At 45.6% G+C, this 13,148-nt stretch overlaps 1 protein-coding gene across 1 annotated transcript in view; it reads left to right on the top strand.

Annotated features, from left to right (window-relative positions):
- Positions 1-13,148, top strand: part of LOC143277403 (TBC1 domain family member 23-like) — a 41,726-nt gene that overhangs the window by 13,341 nt on the left and 15,237 nt on the right. The window contains exons 5-11 of the mRNA XM_076582196.1: positions 425-548; positions 4,117-4,241; positions 5,977-6,023; positions 7,234-7,337; positions 8,375-8,503; positions 10,441-10,548; positions 12,284-12,359. Coding sequence (XP_076438311.1) covers positions 425-548; positions 4,117-4,241; positions 5,977-6,023; positions 7,234-7,337; positions 8,375-8,503; positions 10,441-10,548; positions 12,284-12,359 — 713 coding nt within the window. The remainder of the gene's footprint in view (positions 1-424; positions 549-4,116; positions 4,242-5,976; positions 6,024-7,233; positions 7,338-8,374; positions 8,504-10,440; positions 10,549-12,283; positions 12,360-13,148) is intronic.

Below are 13,148 nucleotides of genomic sequence, written 5' to 3'. Positions count from 1 at the left end.
AGAGCACTTCGAATCTCATAGTCTCCAGTCTTTTCCCCCCCTCCACTAGACCTTGAGTGGTGGTCTGGACGCTAGTCATTCAGACTAGACGAGAAACTAAGGTACAGTGTACAGCATGCATTTAGCGCACGTAAAAGAACCCACGACAACAGTCTCTGGCAAAATTCTGTAAAAAAAAAAAATTAAAAAAATATTAAAAAAATCCACTTCGACAGGAAAGCAAATAGAATTGCAGGCAGAAGAAACTACCGAGAATGGGTGGCGCTGTCAGTGTAGCGGCATGCTCTCCCTGAGGAGAGCAGCCTGAATTTCACACAGAGAAATCTGTTGTGACAAAAAGAGTAATACGATAAAGTACAGTACAATACAATACAATACAGTACAATACAATACAGTACATAGTCAGTGTGTTTTTTTCTCTCAGAGAGTTGCAGAAAAATGGCAAGCCGTTCCACCTGTTCCGCCTGCTGCTGCAGTACCACGACCCTGAGCTGTGCTCCTACCTGGACACCCGCAGAATCACACCTGACACCTACCTCACCACCTGGGTCAGTGCTCTCTCCCCCCCCCCCACCCCCTCTGCACCCTTCCCCCCCCCCCACACACACACCCTCTCCCCTCCCTCCCCACGCCCTTCCACAGGAGTTGTGTATGGATGAATGATGATGAGTGATATGGATGTTTAGTTAGCGCGGTGCTCTCCCCTGCGCCTTTCGACAGGAGCTGTGGATAAGTGAATGATGATGAGTGGTATGGATACTTAGCGCCTGTCTTCAGTCAGTTTGCTGTGTATGGATGAATGATGATGAGTGATATGGATACTTAGCGCGGTGCTCTCCCCTGCGCTTTTCCACAGGAGCTGTGGATGAGTGAATGATGATGAGTGGTATGGATACTTAGCGCCTGTCTTCAGTCAGTTTGCTGTGTATGGATGAATGATGATGAGTGATATGGATACTTAGCGCGGTGCTCTCCCCTGCACCTTTCCACAGGAGCTGTGGATGGATGAATGTTGATGAGTGATATGGATACTTAGCGCCTGTCTTCAGTCAGTTTGCTGTGTATGGATGAATGATGATGAGTGATATGGATGCTTAGCGCGGTGCTCTCCCCTGCGCCTTTCAACAGGAGCTGTGGATGAGTGAATGATGATGAGTGATATGGATACTTAGCGCCTGTCTTCAGTCAGTTTGCTCTGTATAGATGAATGATGATGAGTGATATGGATGTTCAGTTAGCGCAGTGCTCTCCCCTGCACCTTTCCACAGGAGCTATGTATGGATGAATGTTGATGAGTGATATGGATACTTAATTAGCGCCTATTTTCGGTCAGTAAGCTGTGTATGGATGAATGATGATGAGTGATATGGATAGTTAGTTAGCGCCTATCCTGGTTAATGAGCTGTGTATGGATGAATGATGATGAGTGATATGGATACTTAGCGCCTATCCTCGGTCAGTGAGCAGTATACGGATGATGAATGATGATGAGTGATATGGATACTTAGCGCCTGTCCTCAGTCAATTAGCTGTGTTTGGATGAATGATGATGAGTGATAATGATACTTAGTGCTTATCCTGGTTAATGAGCTGTGTATGGATGAATGATGATGAGTGATATGGATACTTAGCGCATGTTTGTCTGAATTGGTACTGGTTGTTTGTCCAATTGACCAGTTAATTTAAAGGTAGTTGTGTTGGTGTTGGGGGTGGTGTGATGCGGGTAGTTGTGCGTGTGTGGGTGTGCTGATGAGCAGGTAATGTAGACAGGTAGTTGTGTGTGTGCATGTGCAGGTGTACAGGCAATGTAGACAGGTAGCTGTGTGTGTGTGTGTGTTGATGAATAGGTAATATAGACAGGTAGCTCTGTGTGTGTGTGTTGATGAACAGGTAATATAAACAGGTAGCTCTGTGTTGATGAACAGGTAATGCAGACAGGTATCTGTGTGTGTGTTAATGAACAGGTAATGTAGACAGGTAGCTGTGTGTGTGTTGATGAACAGGTAATATAAACAGGTAGCTCTGTGTTGATGAACAGGCAATGTGGACAGGTATCTGTGTGTGTGTTGATGAACAGGCAATGTGGACAGGTATCTGTGTGTGTGTTAATGAACAGGTAATGTAGACAGGTAGCTGTGTGTGTGTTGATGAACAGGTAATATAAACAGGTAGCTCTGTGTTGATGAACAGGTAATGTAGACAGGTATCTGTGTGTTGATGAACAGGCAATGTAGACAGGTAGCTGTGTGTGTGTTGATGAACAGGTAATATAAACAGGTAGCTCTGTGTTGATGAACAGGTAATGTGGACAGGTATCTGTGTGTGTGTTGATGAACAGGCAATGTAGACAGGTAGCTGTGTGTGTGTTGATGAACAGGTAATATAAACAGGTAGCTCTGTGTTGATGAACAGGTAATGTAGACAGGTATCTGTGTGTTGATGAACAGGCAATGTAGACAGGTAGCTGTGTGTGTGTTGATGAACAGGCAATGTAGACAGGTAGCTCTGTGTTGATGAACAGGCAATGTAGACAGGTATCTGTGTGTGTGTTGATGAACAGGTAATGTAGACAGGTATCTGTGTGTTGATGAACAGGCAATGTAGACAGGTAGCTGTGTGTGTGTTGATGAACAGGCAATGTAGACAGGTAGCTCTGTGTTGAACAGGTAATGTAGACAGGTATCTGTGTGTGTGTTGATGAACAGGCAATGTAGACAGGTATCTGTGTGTTGATGAACAGGCAATGTAGACAGGTAGCTGTGTGTGTTGATGAACAGGCAATGTAGACAGGTAGCTGTGTGTGTGTTGATGAACAGGCAATGTAGACAGGTAGCTCTGTGTTGATGAACAGGCAATGTAGACAGATAGCTGTGTGTGTGTTGATGAACAGGCAATGTAGACAGGTAGCTCTGTGTTGATGAACAGGCAATGTAGACAGGTAGCTGTGTGTGTGTTGATGAACAGGCAATGTAGACAGATAGCTCTGTGTTGATGAACAGGTAATATAGACAGGTATCTGTGTGTGTGTTGATGAACAGGCAATGTAGACAGGTATCTGTGTGTTGATGAACAGGCAATGTAGACAGGTAGCTGTGTGTGTGTTGATGAACAGGCAATGTAGACAGGTAGCTGTGTGTTGATGAACAGGCAATGTAGACAGGTATCTGTGTGTTGATGAACAGGCAGTGTAGACAGGTAGCTCTGTGTTGATGAACAGGCAGTGTAGACAGGTAGCTGTGTGTGTGTTGATGAACAGGCAGTATAGACAGGTAGCTCTGTGTTGATGAACAGGCAATGTAGACAGGTAGCTCTGTGTGTGTTGATGAACAGGCAATGTAGACAGGTAACTCTGTGTTGATGAACAGGCAATGTAGACAGATAGCTGTGTGTGTGTTGATGAACAGGCAGTGTAGACAGGTATCAGTGTGTGTTGATGAACAAGCAATGTAGACAGGTAGCTGTGTGTGTGTTGATGAACAGGCAATGTAGACAGGTAGCTGTGTGTGTGTTGATGAACAGGTAATATAAACAGGTAGCTGTGTGTTGATGAACAGGTAATATAAACAGGTAGCTCTGTGTATTGATGAACAGGCAATGTGGACAGGTAGCTTTGTGTTGATGAACAGGCAGGGTAGACAGGTAGCTCTGTGTTGAATAGGCAGTGTGGACAGGTAGCTTTGTGTTGATGAACAGGTAATGTAGACAGGTAGATTTGTGTTGATGAACAGGCAATGTGGACAGGTAGCTCTGTGTTGAATAGGCAGTGTGGACAGGTAGCTTTGTGTTGATGAACAGGTAATGTAGACAGGTAGATTTGTGTTGATGAACAGGCAATGTGGACAGGTAGCTTTGTGTTGATGAACAGGCAATGTAGACAGGTAGCTGTGTGTTGATGAACAGGCAATGTAGACAGGTACCTGTGTGTTGATGAACAGGCAATGTAGACAGGTACCTGTGTGTGTGTTGATGAACAGGCAATGTAGACAGGTACCTGTGTGTGTGTTGATGAACAGGCAATGTAGACAGGTACCTGTGTGTTGATGAACAGGCAATGTAGACAGGTAGCTGTGTGTTGATGAACAGGCAATGTAGACAGGTAGCTGTGTATGTGTGCAGGCCAACAGCCTGTTTGCGCGGTGCTGTGACCTGCGGGTGTGTCTGACCATGTGGGACGTGTTGCTGCAGCACGCTGACCCCTTCCTGCTCTTCTTCCTCGCCCTGGTGCTGCTGGTCAACTCCAAGTGAGGCGCCACGCGGGGTTCTCTCTTTTCTTTTGGACGGTTGTTGGTTGTTGTTTTGTTATGTTTTTGTTTTTCTGGGTTTTCTGGGGGTTTTTTTATATTTTATTTGCTGTTGTTGTTTTGTTGTGTATTGTTTTATTGTGTGTTGTTTTGGTTTTTTGTTGTTTGTGTTTGTTGTTTTGTTGTGTGTTGTTTGCTGTTTTGTTGTTTGTTGTTTGTTGTTTTGTTGTGTGTTTTTTTGTGTGTTTTTTTGTTGTTGTTTGTGTTTGTTGTTTTATTGTTGGAGTTTTTTTGTTGTTTGTTGTTGTTTTGTTTTTTGTTGTTGGTTGTTTTGTTTTTTGTTGTTGTTTTTTTTTGCTGTTTGTTGTTGTATTGTTTTTTGTTGTTTGTTGTTTTGTATTTTTTGTTGTTGATTTGTTGTTTGTTGTTGCTTTGTTTTTTTGTTCATTGTTGTTGGTTTTTTTGTTGTTTTATTGTTTGTTGTTTTGTTTTTTTGTTGTTTGTTTTTGTTGTTGTTTGATGTCAGGTTTTTGGGGGGTTTTTTTTGTTAACCTATTTAGTTTCCCAGGACAGAAATTTCCATCCATGTATCATAGGACTTCTTCCATCTCAAAATCATTAATTGCCCAGCCCAGTGGAGCTCCAGGAGAAACTGGGGGGACCGGCGGGGTCCCTGCAGCAGACCGCAGACTTCGCCATCCTGACTGGAGTGAAAGTCTAGTGTGGCTAGGGAACATGGAAAAAGAAGAAGAAAAAGAAGAATTCATATATAAGATTGTCATAATTGGATAGTGTGTTCGTTTTCCTTCCAGAAAGATGTCAAGGTTATATATAATCTTTCTTTTGGTTGTTTGTATGCTGTATGTGGTGTGTGTTTTTTTCTGATTACCGTCCATGACCTAAACATCCCTTGGCAAATAGTTGTCACTGAGCATAAAAAAGGCGTGGCACTGAAGTGGTTAAGACTCTTATCTGCCAGTACAGTGTCCATTAGGGTCTGGTTTCTGGTTGATTGTTTCGGATGAGATGGTAAACCACGGTCCCGTGTGCAGCATGAACCTGGCGCATGTAGAGGAACCCACGACAACAAAAGGGTTGTCCCTGGCAAAATTATGTAGGAAAAAAAAAATTGCAGGCTTAAAAAAGTACCAAAAATATAGATGCGTTCTCCTTGGGGAGAGCAGCCTGAATTTGACACAGAGAAACCTGTTGTGACAGAAGAGAGTAATACAGTAGGATACAGTACAATACAGTACAGTAAATGCAATGCAATGGAATGCAACGCAGTACCTTTCATCCATACTTTAAACAGAATTCTGATGTGAGGGCCTTTTTTGGAGGGAAGGGGGTGGGGTCAGGTGGTGGAGGGGGGGGGACGTGTTAGGACAGGGCACCCCTCTTTGGTTTCTGAACTTCAGCTTGGTATTTGTATCTGTATTTCTTTTTATCACAACAGATTTCTCTGTGTGAAATTCGGGCTGCTCTCCCCAGGGAGAGCGCGTCGCCATACTACAGCGCCACCCATTTTTTTGTATTTTTTCCTGTGTGCAGTTTTATTTGTTTTTCCTATCGAAGTGGATTTTTCTACAGAATTTTGCCAGGAACAACCCTTTTGTTGCCGTGGGTTCTTTTACGTGGTATGCAGCACATTCATCCCTTTTGATATTTGTCTCTATTAGGCCCTGGACTATGTCTGTTTTATTTTATTTTATGGTGTGTGTTGTTGTTTTTTCAGAGAAACACTGCTGGAAACCAAAGATCTGCCAAAGCAGGCACTCATTGGTAAGTAGACACCCTAATTGTTTGTTTCTTAATTGTTTTTAATTGGGGAGGAGTATACTTATCACCCATGACTATGAAGAAGAAAAAAAATTAAAGAGGGGGTGGGGCATTGGTTGATTGTCTCTCATTTGTGTATGTGTTGTGTATTTGTGTGTGTGTGTTTGTGTGCGCATGTTTGTGTGTGTGTGTGTGTGTGATTTAGACTGAACAGAAGTGCCATGTAGTATTTCTGATCTGTAAAATACAAATCCATAAAACGTGCTCACAGTGGTTTATTCTCTATGAACCAGGAAATTATTTGAGGGTGGTAGGTGCTGGGTATGCTCTTGTTTCCATAACCCACCAAATGCATCAAACGCTTAGATATTGCCCTGTGTAGTCAGCTGGTGATGAATGAAGATTTGTATTTGATCTCGTGCATGCGTACACACAAACAAATGGCCTAGTGGTAACAGTTAGGAAGCAAGAGAATCTGAGCGCGCAGGTTTGAATCCCACCTTCGCCAGTATTTTCTCCCCCTCCAGTAAACCTTGAGTGGTGGTCTGGATGCTAGTCATTCGGATGAGACGATATACTGAGGTCCCATATGTAGCATGCACTTGTCGCATGTTATAGCTTTAACCCACAGCAACAAAAGAGGTGTCCCTGGCGAATTTCTGTAGAAGATATAGTTTGGTAGGAAAACAAGAAAATGACTACACTTGCAGGCAGGGGGGAAAGAAAAAAGTGGTGCTGTCGCTGTAACGATGCATTCTCCCAGGGGAGGGCAGTCCAGATTTCACACCGAGAAATCTGTTGTGACAAAAGAGCAATGCAGTGCAGTGCAGTGCAGTGGAATTCAACTACAATGCAGTACAATACAATACAGTACTATCCAATACAGCACAGTACAATACAGCACAGTACAATCCGTTGCAATACAATGCAGTACAGCACAGCACAACCCAGTGCAGTGCAATGCAATGTAATGCAGTGCAGTGCAGTACAATACAATACGGTGACATGCAGTGCAATAAAATACACAACAATTCAGTGCATCACGGCAAAGCACAGCATGGCACAGTGACACAACACAATACAGCACAGCACAACATGGCACAGCACAGCACAGCACAATACAACACAACACAACACAGCACAACACAACAACACAGCACAACACAACACAACGCAACACAAATATTAACACGTGTTTTGCCATCCCTTTCAGAGCACATCGCGGCCTTCCCCCAGGCCCTGGAGGCGGAGGACATTGAAGACTTCTGCTCCCTGGCCCAACACTTCTCAGCCAAGACCCCCCAGTCCTTCAAAAGGGTCAGTGGCTGGCTGGCTGGCTGTGTGTGTGTGTGTGTGTGTCCATTGTGGTGATGGTGGTTGGGAATGTTTAAAGGTGGTGAAAAAGAGCCGATGCTTTGCAAGTTTTTTTGTTTGTATTGTTTTGTTTTGTTTTGTTGGGGGAATGATGGGTGGGGAGGGGGGGGGGCAAAGTGAGTCTATTTGAAGGAACACTTTGTGTGTGTGTGTGTGTGTGAGTGTGTGTGTGTGTGTGTGTGTGTGTGGGCAGTGTGTTTGTGTGTGAATTGTAAATGTGTGTGTGTGTGTTTACATTGTGAATGTGTATGATTATATTGTGTGTGTATGTTTTCAGTCTGTGTGTGCATTATGTGTGTGTGTGTGTGCATTGTGTCTGTAAATGTGTGTGCATTGTGTGTGTGTCTGTGTGTGTGTGTCTGTGTGTTTACATTGTGAATGTGTATGTATTGTGTGTGTGTCTGTGTTCTCAGTGTGTGCATTGTGTGTGTATGAGTGCAGTATGTATGTGCATTCTGTGTGTGTGTGTTCGTGATGATTGTTACCTATCAAATAATTTTTGATAATGATATGATGATCCTGGATGAGAGGTCAGAGGTGAAGGTTCAGGGTATGTGCAAGAGTACCACTGCCTGCTGTTTGGGTGAGAGGTCAGAGGTGAAGGTTGAGTGACGGGGCGGGGTGTGTCCAGGAGTACCACTGCTTGCTGTTTGGTGGGCAGGGTGAGTGGTCAGAGGTTAGAGGTGAAGGTTAAGTGACGGGGCTGGGTGTGTGCAGGAGTACCACTGCCTGCTGTTTGGGTCCAGCGTGCTGGGCGGGGTCAGAGGTGAGAGGTGAAGGTTAAGTGACGGGGCGGGGTGTGTGCAGGAGTACCACTGCCTGCTGTTTGGGTCCAGCGTGCTGGGCGGGGTCAGAGGTGAAGGTTAAGTGACGGGGCGGGGTGCGTGCAGGAGTACCACTGCCTGCTGTTTGGGTCCAGCGTGCTGGGCGGGGTCAGAGGTGAGAGGTGAAGGTTAAGTGACGGGGCGGGGTGTGTGCAGGAGTACCACTGCCTGCTGTTTGGGTCCAGCGTGCTGGGCGGGGGGGCGCCGGAGGGGGACAAGTGTGGCCTGGAGCTGTGCCTACCTGTGTCCGCTGAGGAGCTGGTGCAGACCAACCAGCACTCCATGGTACCTCTCTCTCTCTCTCTCTCTCTCTCTCTCTCTGTGTGGCTCTGTCTGTCTGTCTCTCTCTCTGTCATTCTCTCTGTCTCTGTCTCTCTCTGTGTGTCTTTCTCTCTCTCTGTCTGTCTGTCTCTGTCTTTGGCACACACGTATGTCCGCATGCATGCACACACACACATATGCACGTGCAAGCATTCATGCACACACACACACACTCACGCTCACATGCATGCATGCATGCACGCACACACACACAGCTTCACACACATGCACACACAGCTTCACGCACACACACATACACATGCACACATGCAGGCATGCATGCACACACACACACTCACACACACGCAACACACACACACACACACACACGCGCGCGAACACACAGGCACACATGCATACACACACACATGCACGCGCACACACACACACACACACGCACACACACACGCACACACACACACACACACACACATGCACGTACAGCATGTCCACATTTTGCACAGTCGTACTTGCAATGCCAAGGCCGGTAGTGGAAGTCCTGGGAATAGACACAGTGATGTGGTTGTCTCGTGGCCCGGGTCAGGAATGATCACTCGGTGATGAAGCCAGACTGAGTCATTTGTGTTGGAGGTATTGTAATGCAGTGTATTGTAGTATTACTTCTTTTGTCAAAACAGATTCCTCAGTGTGAAATACAGGCCGCTTTCCTCAGGGAGAGCGCGTCGCTGCACTGAGAGCGCCACCCTTTGTTGTTTGTTTGTTTGTTTATTTTTCCGCTTGCAAGTGTATTTGTTTTCCTATCGAAGTAGATTCTTCTGCTGAATTTTTGCCCAGGGACAACCCTTTTGTTGCCATGGATCCTTTTACGTGTGCTACGTGCATGCTGCATACGGGACCTCAGCTTATCATCTCACCCGAATGACTAGCGTCCATTCAAGGTTTAGTGGAGGGGGAGGAAATACTGGCGACTGTGGGATTGGAACCATTGCGCTCATATTCTCTCGCTTCCTAGATGGACGCGTTACCACTGAGGGAGATGCCAACTTGGGTGGGGGGGCGGCGTGTGGGGGGGAGAGGGGGGGAGGGGGGGGGGGGCGGTCAGCAATGAAGGGTCTGGGGAGGAAGAGGGGTGACGGGATTGTATGTTTTGTAAGTTCTGACAAAAAAGGTGCCCAGAACTTACCTAGGAGGAGGAATTTTTGTTTAATGTTGGTGATTGAAGACATTTTGTTAAGAGTATTGATGTATACATTTGAGCATTATTGTTTAGAAGAGGAGGGGGGAAGGGGGGTGAATGGTGAAGTTGTGGAAAACCGGGTAAATGGGGGTGGGGGTGAAATTTGAAACGAATACCTAGGATGGTCTAGAGGTAATGCGTCCGCCTTGGAAGCTAGAGAATCTGAGCACGCTGGTTCGAACCACGGCTCAGCCGCCGATATTTTCTCCCCCTCCACTAGACCTTGAGTGGTGGTCTGGACACTAGTCATTCGGAAGAGACGGTGAATTGAGATCCCTTATGCAGCATGCACTTAACGCACGTAAAAGAACCCACGGTAACAAAAGGGTTGTTCCTGGCAAAATTCTGTAGAAAAATCCACTTCGATAGGAAAAACAAATAAAACTGCACGCAGGAGAAAAAAAAAGGGGGTGGTGCTGTAGTGTAGCGATGCACTCTCCCTGGGGAGAGCAGCCTGAATTTCACACAGAGAAATCTGTTGTGACAAAAAAAGAAATACAATACAATACAATAAAATAAATACAATTACAGAAAATTATTTGATGGACTCTGTAAAAGAGAAGTCGTTAATACTCTAACAAGAGAAACAAACTGATAATGAACGCCCAGAACCAAACAAACACAGCAGTGTACAAGTTCGAACCTTCCCCACACACCCCACCCCACCCCCCACACCCCCCTCCATCTCTCCCTCCACCAACAGGTGACAGAGCCTGAGGACTGTGTGCGTTTCTTTGTGGTGGACTGTCGGCCAGCGGAGCAGTACAACTCGGGCCACCTGCCCACCGCCTTCCATCTGGATGCTAACCTGGTGAGTAGTGCCCCTTGCTGACCGTGCAGGGTGTGAGTCTGCAAACCACTTTCTTGTTTGCTCTGTGTGTGTGTGTGGCTGTGTGTGTGTGTGTGTGTGTGTGTGTGTGTGTGTGTGTGTGTGTGTGCGTGTGGCTGTGTATGTGTGTGTGTGTGTGGCTGAGTATGTGTGTGTGTGTGGCTGTGTGAGTTGTTTGTGTGTGTGTGTATTTGTGTGTGTATGTGTGGCTGTGTGTATGTGTGTGTGTGGCTGTATACGTGTGTGTGTGTGTGTGTGTGGCTGTGTTTGTGTGTGTATGTGTGGCTGTGTGTGTGTGTGTGTGTGTGTTTGAATTTTTAACTCTGCATCTTTTTTGTTTTTTGGGTTAGGTTTTGTGTTTTGAGTTTTTTTTTAGACCTCAGAGGTGGTAGACTTTAAAAAATTTTTTTATGTGTATATGTTTTCGTGTGTCAACTTTACAAAGCACAGAGATTTTTTAGTGGTATGTCTTAATTTTCAGCCATGCTTGTATGTTGTTTTTGTGTTTGTGTGTGTGTGTGTTTGTATGTATGAGTGTGTTTGTGTTTGAATGTGTGTGTGTTTGTATGTGTGTGTGTGTTTGTATGTTCTTGTTAGAGTGTGTATGTGTATTTGTGTGTGTGCACGTCTGACTTTAAATCAGACGTAAGGATAACAGAGTTCACTTGCTTCCTTAATTCTCTTGGTGCCCTGTGGCACACACACAAAGCCATCACCACCAGAGGCCTCCACTGCCGCCTGTCTTGTGCTGTCCTTGCTAGCTTCCTGCAGGCACTGCACTTCTCCTTGTCATGAGTTCACTGCACTGGAGTGATGGCCTAGAGATAGCGCATCCTCTTAGGAAGCGAGAGAATCTGAGCGCGCTGGTTCGAATCACGGCTCAGCCGCCAGTATTTTCTCCCCCTCCACTGGACCTTGAGTGGTGGTCTGAACACTAGTCGTTCGGATGAGATGATAAACTGAGGTCCCATGTGCAGCATGCACTTAGCGCATGTAAAAGAACCCACGGCAACAAAAGGGTTGTTCCTGGCAAAATTCTGTAGAATAATCCATTTCGATGGGAAAAAACAAATAAAACTGCACGCAGGAGAAAATACAAAAAAAAAATGGGTAGCGCTGTTGTGTAGCGATGCACTCTCCCTGGGGAGAGCAGCCCAGATTTCACACAGAGAAATCTGTTGTGACAGAAAGAGAAATACAATACAGTACAATACAATACAATACAATACAATACAGTACAATACAATCTCCCCAATTTGAAGAGGGCAGTAAGAGCAGGAAGTCATTCTGCCTGTAAAAAAGACAACCCATTCAGGGAAAAAAAAAATCTATTGATGAGAGAAAAGGCCGAATGTCAAATTGATAATGTAATATGCCTGTGTGTCTGTATGTATGTGCATGGGAATACATATGTTTGCTGTTTGTACGCATGTATTTTTTGGTGCTGTGCATCTGTGTGTGTGTGTGTTTCAGTGGGACGGATGTGTACAATGTACAATGCTAGGAAACGATCGCTCGTTCAGTGTTTACATCATTCCGCATTGTTTTCATTTTACACGTTTTGTGCTTCACATGGTAGCATGTGTTCCTCAGCTGTACATTTCAGTTGAACGATGCTCTGTGCTCTGTGTGTGTGTGTGTGTGTGTGTGTATGTGCCTCATGTGAAGTGAACAGCTGCCACAGTCAATGCTCACACCATGGCTGTGTACTGTGCAGATGCTGCAAAACCCAGACGAGTTCAACACGGCAGTGCAGGCTCTGTTTGCAACGCAGCGTACTGCTATCGCAACAGGTGAGCCACATTCCTGATGATAGGTGCAATGGCCGTGTGGTTAGAGCATTGGACTGTCAGTCTGAGGGTCCCAGGTTCGAATCTTGGTCACGACGCCTGGATGGTATAGGGTGGAGAACATATGTGCAGACCTGCTAGTGCCTGAATCCCGTTCGTGTGTATATGCACGCAGAAGATCTGATACGCATGTTACAGATCCTAAATGGAGTTGTATTTGTATTTGTATTTCTTTTTATCACAACATATTTCTCTGTGTGAAATGTGAAATTCGGGCTGCTCTCTCCAGGGAGAGCGCGTCGCTACACTACAGCGCCACCCATTTTTTTTGTATTTTTTCCTGCCTGCAGTTTTATTTGTTTTTCCTATCGCAGTGGATTTTTCTACAGAATTTTGCCAGGAACAACCCTTTTGTTGCCGTGGGTTCTTTTACGTGCGCTAAGTGCATGCTGCACACGGGACCTCGGTTTATCGTCTCATCCGAATGACTAGCGTCCAGACCACCACTCAAGGTCTAGTGGAGGGGGAGAAAATATCAGTGGCTGAGCCGTGATTCGAACCAGCGCGCTCAGATTCTCTCGCTTCCTAGGCGGACGCGTTACCTCTGGGCCATCACTCCACTGGCTGTCTACTTGGGGGGTAAATGAACAAAATGGTCATTCACATAAAAGGTTACATGCCTGTGTGAGTATATGTGTGTGTGACTGAAACCGGACAGAATGACACAGGAAACGAATGATTAGCGCCCAATTGGCAGCTGTCAGTTGGCCCCACCCAGATAAGCAGCCTGTT

Source organism: Babylonia areolata, chromosome 34 (assembly GCF_041734735.1).
Source record: "Babylonia areolata isolate BAREFJ2019XMU chromosome 34, ASM4173473v1, whole genome shotgun sequence".
Classification (NCBI taxonomy): Eukaryota; Metazoa; Mollusca; class Gastropoda; order Neogastropoda; family Buccinidae; genus Babylonia; species Babylonia areolata.
Note: the sequence above shows the minus strand (reverse complement) of the source record. Positions and strands in the feature narration are given on the sequence as shown.